Consider the following 7,103-nt stretch of genomic DNA (forward strand, 5'->3'; position numbering starts at 1 on the left):
GAGACTCGCTCTGTCACCCAGGCTGGAGTGCAGTGGCCGGATCTCGGCTCACTGCAAACTCCGCCTCCCGGGTTTACGCCATTCTCCTGCCTCAGCCTCCGAGTAGCTGGGACTACAGGCGTCCGCCACCTCGCCCGGCTAGTTTTTTGTATTTTTTAGTAGAGACGGGGTTTCACGGTTGCACCGTGTTAGCCAGGATGGTCTCGATTTCCTGACCTCGTGATCCGCCCATCTCAGCCTCCCAAAGTGCTGGGATTACAGGCTTGAGCCACCGCGCCCGGCCGCCACAGTTCTCAAAGTGTGATTCTCAGACTAACAGAGTCTGTGTCACCTGGGAACGCTGTGTGATGAAGCACCTCAGACCCACTGATTCAGAAGCCCTGAGGGTGGGGCTTGGCAATCTGGGTTTTAACAGGCCCTCTGCTTGTGAGATCCTCTGGACCAGCACATTCGTTTTCTATTGCTGCAGTAACCTATCACCAGAAACTCAGCAACTTAAGATAAATGTATTCTGCATTCACAAGTCCTCTGACAGGGCCTTGCCAGGCTAAAACCAGGGTGTGGTCAGGGCATCTTTCCTTTGTGGAGACCCTGGTGGGGATCTGCCTCCTTGCTCACCCAGGTGGTTAGAAGAATTCAACTGGCAGTTGCAGTCCCATTTCCTTGCTAGCTGTCAGCTGAGGGCCTTCTTGGCTTCTAAAGGTCCCCACTTTTCCTGGCTTCGGGGTGCTTCATCTTCAAAGCCAGCAATGGCAGGTTGAGTCCTCCTCACTTCTCAGCTCTCTTGTCTGGCTTTACCCTTCCTTTCTTTTGAGATGAAGTCTTGGTCTGTCACCCAGGCTGGGGGGCAGTGGTGCAATCTCAGCTAACTGCAACCTCTGCCTCCTGGGTTTAGGCGATTCTCCTGCCTCAGCCTCCTGAGTAGCTGGGAGGACTGCAGTTGTTCGCCACCACACCTAGCTAATCTTTGTGTTTTTAGTAGATGGAGTTTTGCCATGTCGGCCAGGCTGGTCTCAAACTCCTGACCTCAGGTGATCCATGCACCTCAGCCTCCCAAAGTGCTGGGATTATAGGCGTGAGCCACCACCCCTAGCCTCCCTTTCCACGTTTTTTTTTTTTTTTTTTTGAGATGGAATCTTGCTCTGTCACCAGGCTGGAGTGCCGTGGTGCTCTTGGCTTACTGCACCCTTCCCCTCCCGGGTTCAAGCGATTCTCCTGCCTCAGCCTCCTGAGTAGCTGGGGTTACAGGGATGTGCCACCACGCCCAGCTGATTTTGGTATTTTTAGTAGAGACGGGGTTTCACCATGTTGGCCAGGATGGTCTCGATCTCTTGACCTTGTGATCCGCCCACCTTGGCCTCCCAAAGTGCTGGGATTACAGGTGTGAGCCACTGTGCCCAGCCTCTCCCCTTCCACTTTTAAGGGCTCATGCAATTGGATGGGTCACCTGGAAAATCCAGGAAAAATGCCTCATCTCAGGATCTGCACCCTTAACTCTTTTTTTTTTTTTCTGTATTCTCACACCCTCGATCCTATCTGCAAAGCCCCTTTGGCCACTTAAGGTAGCATATTCTGGAGATTAGGAACTAGACATCTTTGGGGGCCACTATTCTGCCCACCATAGCTAGAAAACCAAAAACGGCTAATCAGTCAAGAAGATAAGATTTTCATGGCTCTTAATACTTATTGCCAAATTCCTTTTCTGGCATGTCAGACAGATACATAGTAGTATGGCTTTACCACACCCTCACCAGCATTGGGTTTTGTGATTTTTCTTCTCTGCAGTGGTTGCTAGTTAATAGTTGGAAAATTTGTCTCTGATGTTTTGATTTTGCATTTCTTGAATTACTAGTAGGTTGAACATTTTTCCATGTCTTTGTTTACTGTTTTGGACAATTTTGAAGACAAGAGAATGTTGATGTTGATTACTCCGCAAGAAATTACTTCCACTTTCTGTCTCCTCCCCCTGTCCTGCTGCCTGTGTTGAGTGCTGCAGGTGAGGTTGAAGACATTTCAGTGGAGTCCCTGTTTCTCAGGCAGTTTCCTGGAGGGGAGAGAAGCAGTGCCCTCAGACATGGGGAACGACCAGATGCTGATGGGGGCATAGCCACACACTTGAGGGCAGAGACTGGCTTAGGGCCAGGTGGCCTGAAGGAAGGGCTGGGCTCGAGCAAAGCCAGAGGGAATTGGATCATTCTAGGGGAGGGCCCAAAAGACAGCCTCCTGCAGACTCAGCCATCCCTGAGTGAGACAGCAGCAGCCTGGCCCATGGGCAGGATGTTTCAACACTGGCCCTGTGCCATCCTTCCAGGGGGTCTGACCTGTCGGAATGGTGGGTAACTGTGGCCACCTTCGTCAGTGGGCTTGTAGGGGAGCTGGCAGCCTTGTCCCAGCAGGTGCTGGGCTTTATTCTGGCCTTGGCTTTGCAGGTGGCCTGCTACAGCTGCACGTCTGGACAGTGGTCTTCCGTCTGCCCACTCCCTGCTGGGCATGGTGAGCCTGGCATTGCCGTGCTGGACAACAGGATCTATGTGCTAGGTGGCCGCTCACACAACCGTGGCAGCCGCACGGGCTACGTGCACATTTACGATGTGGAGAAGGACTGCTGGGAGGAGGGGCCCCAGCTGGACAACTCCATCTCAGGCCTGGCGGCCTGTGTGCTCACCTTGCCTCGCTCCCTGCTCCTTGAGCCACCCCGCGGTACCCCTGACCGCAGCCAGGCCGACCCGGACTTTGCCTCTGAGGTGATGAGTGTGTCTGACTGGGAGGAGTTTGACAACTCCAGTGAGGACTAGGCTTCCCGTGCCTGGTGTCAGAGGGAAGGGAGGCTGGGGCTGCAGGGCAGTGAAACCCATGCAGCCTAGGCCACAGCACTTTACTCCAGGGCAGGGCCGCCTGCCCTGTTGGCCACAGCTTGGGGGCCCTGCCCTCTTTCTTCACACCAGCCCCTTGGCCAGCCTGCCACAGGCATCTCAGGGCCATGCAGATCCCGGCCTGTGGATTACGTCACAGCAGGAAATGCTTCTGAAAGGCTTTGGTCTTCCTCAGTGAGCCCTGGAGGGGTTGGCCTTCTCTCTCTTCCCTGCCTAGATCAGTCCTTATCCAAAGGGACCTGGGAGCTGACAGCCTGGGCAGGGGGGCTGAGGTACGTGGCAGCCCTCTTTCTGTGAATGGGGTGGGGCTGTGGGAGCAGCTGGGGTTGGAGGATGAGAGCTCCTGAGGGGCAGAGGAGCAGAGATGCATCAGCTCTCCTGGGACTGACTCTGTGATAAAAAGACCTCTCCCGCTGGGTTTTCAGACCCCATGTTGTTGATCAATGAAATAAAGCATCTTACAGAAGGTGTTAACGGTTTTTCTGTAGCCACAGCCTCAGTTCCTTTCCACAGTGCATCCAAGCTGCATCCCTGGGAAGTGTGGCTTCTGGGGTCAGAGCCGCCATCTGGGAGGCTGTGGAAGCCCAGGCTAGAAGCCAAGTGGCACTAAGAAGACCCTGCCTGAGAGGGAAGCACAGTCAACTCCACAAGCTAACAGGGCAGTCAGTGGGAAAGCTGGAACTTGCCCTGGTCTGGTGACAGGTGGTTGTGCAGCCCACTTGAGTGTCTTTTCTGGTGTGGAACTTGTCTCCCAACCAGGGCAGCACGCAGAGTTTCAGTTCAGCTCCAGTTAGGAGTCTCTCAGCCTGAGAGGGTCAGGGAACCAGAGCCTCAGCACCTGGGAGCGGGGCAGCATCACAGGGGCATGGAGGGTGGCCCCTCTGGCCTGTGCCCGGCTCCTCCCAACCTCCTAAAGCTGAGTGTGCTGGGGAGGGAATCTGCAGGTGCTACAGGTTTGCCAGGTAACCCTTAGACACCCAGTCTCAAGGACCACACTGGCACAGCAGCTGGGACCCTCCCCTTTTCACCTGTCCCGGTGCTTTTCTTGCCCTCTTGAGACCACCAGGCTTAGCCTGCACCCTTCATAGATGGGCTGTGAGTCCACACCAGCCTGACCACAGGGCTGCACCACACGAAGCTTTCTTCCATCCAGATGCCCTCACAGGGTCTGCACCTGCAGACTCCTACTATGGGCCTTGTGCCCAGAGGCATCCCACAGACAGGGCTGTAAGTTGCCAAGGCCCCATCCTCTCCCAGTTGACTGGGCAGAGCATGGGGACAGCCATGTGTTCTTGCTGGCATCCTGTCCCGGAAGAGAAGGGGGCAGTGTGCTGCTTGATGGGAGGAGAGGGGATGGGGAGAGGGGACCATCAGTCACTCTGGGCTCTCCTAAATGGATACCCCAAGGATTCTTGAGGGTAGAGGCAACTCCCTTGGAGTTGGCCTGTGCCCCCAGGGCTGTGGTATGTGGGTGTGTGTGTGAGACCTGAAGACCTTCCTCACTGTCCTGGGCCCTGAGTACCCCTGAGGAAACATGACATCGCCTTAGGGTAGCAGACCCGGTGTTGAGCCCCGGTGGGGCAGGATGGCTACACACTCCAGTGTCATCTCCCTTCTCCCGAGGGTGAGGCGCAAGAGCGTGGGGTTCAGACTAGGAACCCCACTCTGTGGGTCTCAGACCCAGCACTTCCTGTATCTCTGCTACCACCTGGCAGGCTAGGGCAGTAGATCCTGCAGACCTCAGAGGTTTCTGGAAAGGAGCACCAGACATGCCCCACCACTCTCCAGTGTGTTCTGACACCATGCTGGCTGGCACCATCTCACCTGAGCCACCAGCCACAGCCACAGGTTTGCAAGAGGCCTCTGGTCTGCAGGAGCAGGAAGGGCTCACTGAGGTCCTGCACAGCCTGGGGAGGAGTGGAGAGTGCCTTGGAATTGGGCGCAGCCTGGCCCTGCCAATGTCGGCCTTGGGGCGCAGCTGGGTTTCTAAGGGCTACATCTCATACCCCTGAGCTGAGGCAGCCCAACTTGTGCTCTCCAGTGTGGCTAGGCTCCTGGTCCCCGCTTTCATGCAAAACCCTCCTCAGCCTTCAAGGTCCACTTCCTTCTGGCAGTCATCCTGGCCAAAGCCAGCAGGCCAGGTCTCCAGGCTCCAGCAGTTTGCCTGTGTGGTGGTGAATTGTCTGTGGGTTCCTTCTACATCCTGGTGCCACGTGGATGATCCTTCATTCCTCCCATACTTCTCAGTCTTCCCCTAGGGGTGCAGTGGTGGCTGCGACAAATGAGGGCTCTGCCCATGACACCCAGAGTTGCCATCCACTGCAAGGGATGTATGCACCGGGTCATGAGGTGAGGCTGGGGACGATCCTTGTCCTGAGAGCATTGGTGGATAGCCACATGTGAGATTAAAAAGACTACTCTGGGTGACAGACAGAGGTGGGCAGAGATCTGAGACATCTAGGAGGTCCTGAGGGATTGGGGGGCACCATCCAGGTGGTGCCCTTCCTGTACAGAGGTGGCACATGGGGGTGGGAACAGGTCTGGGGGAAGGAGAAAGGTGATGGAATTTGATATGCCTGTTCATGACCTCCATCCAGCTGAGGTGAGTGTCCCCTCCAGCCCAGGGGGTCAGTGCCTCTAAAGCCGGGAGCTGGGCTGGGATAGACCCTGCAGCCACTGGGACCTCTGCTGGCCTTTATTGGGAGCAGTAATCTGGATCCTCCGTGGGAGGGGCCCCAGCACTGGGAGGGCACTGCTGAGGAGGTCAGGGCTGTGCCCAGGCTGAGCTGCCCAGAAGTGATTGGCCTGTTTATTTGTCCCCAAGTTGTTGCAATCGTGTCCACACTGGTTCCACTTCTCTTTCAGCCCACCCCACCTCCCTCGTGCTGAGTGAGGAGCCTGCTCTTCCCCATCCCACTCTCTGCCTGTACCAGCCTGGTGATGCCCGTGGCCTTGGGCCTTCCAGTGGCTCCTCCTCCAAGTCCCCTTCTGCAGCCCCACCTTTCATGGCTATCTGGCCACACCTGGAGAGAGTCTGCCTGCCCTCCCTCAGTGAGCCTGTGGGCCGCATGTGGCCTGCTCCCCAAAGAACACAGGTGCCCTCTCCCTGCTCAGGCCTTCTGCCAGCTCTCAAGTCCCCAAAAGACATCCTTGCTAGGACTGGGATACACACGGGACATTTGTGCTCCCTGCCCAACCTCCCAACTCCTTGGACCTGAGAGTGGGTCTGCCCCAGTTGCCCCCCGGGGACCTGCACCCTGCTGCTTCCCAGTCCAAGTCCAGCTTCCCCACTGGCTCCCTAGGGCCTGTCCCTCTGTCTTGCTCCCTTCCCATACCTTCCCTCTGCTTTGTGCTGTTACCCACCTTGCCTGATGCAGGAGTTCCCACTCCAGCCCCAACCTCTCCTGGACATCCGACAGCCAGCAGAACCCACCGCCCAGGCTCCCCGAGCCCCCTTCATTCCTCAACTAGGATTGCAAGGTTTCCATCCCGGGGGTCTCCTTCTGTCTACTTCTTCCTACCGCAGTCCACAGCCGGGCCATTCTACCTCCTCCGCATCTCTCCCATCCGTCCCTACGGAGACCCCTTCCCCCAGGCCTCGGGTCCGGACCCAGTCTACCACAGGCCTCAATCATCCTGCTCGGTCCGCCCCTTGCGAGCTTTGAGTGCGCAGGAGTGCGCAGGGGGAGCTGACCGCACATCTCAGCACTGCAAGGACTTCGCGGTGGGGTGCTGTGGAGTTGGCTTTCGGCCTCGACCTGGGCTGTCTGAGGGCCTCACTCCCTTGGCCGGTTCCGAGGCGCTGGGGGTGGGGGTGGGCTTGCGAAGTCGCGGCCGTGTCCCCCATCCGCCTTCCCGTCCCGGGCCTGGCTACGCAGTGGGCGCGCAGGGGCGGCTGCTTTGGTAGATGTTTCGGGAGCGGACGGAAAGGCGCGGGAACCGGGGATTCCTCGGGCGGCCCCTCCCTCCCCCAGCGCTCGGCGGGCCTCCTCCAACTTCGCCCCCAAGTTTGCGAGCGGCCGAATGGGCGGGGGCTGCGCGGAGGGGCGGTGGCTAGGCCGGAGGGTGGGGTCTGGTGCGCGGGGCGGGCGCTGCCGCCTGGCCGGCCGCGGCTGGCCCGGGATCAGGGAGCCGATGTGGAATTTCCTGCCCGGCCCGGCGCCCCTCCTGCCGCCCCCCGCCCGGCCTCGCACTCCTCTTCCGGCCGCTCTTGCTGCGGCCGCACCCGCG

General features: G+C 58.1%; 1 protein-coding gene across 1 annotated transcript in view; it reads left to right on the forward strand.

Moving 5' to 3' along the window:
- Nucleotides 1-3,352, forward strand: part of KLHL22 (kelch like family member 22) — a 65,076-nt gene extending 61,724 nt beyond the window's left edge. Inside the window, exon 7 of the mRNA XM_017882603.1 lies at nt 2,430-3,352. Coding sequence (XP_017738092.1) covers nt 2,430-2,795 — 366 coding nt within the window. The 3' untranslated portion in view covers nt 2,796-3,352. The remainder of the gene's footprint in view (nt 1-2,429) is intronic.
- The last annotated feature ends 3,751 nt before the right edge of the window (nt 3,353-7,103 follow it).

The sequence above is a fragment of the Rhinopithecus bieti genome, unplaced genomic scaffold (assembly GCF_001698545.2).
Source record: "Rhinopithecus bieti isolate Rb0 unplaced genomic scaffold, ASM169854v2 scaffold_13317, whole genome shotgun sequence".
NCBI classification, from domain to species: Eukaryota; Metazoa; Chordata; class Mammalia; order Primates; family Cercopithecidae; genus Rhinopithecus; species Rhinopithecus bieti.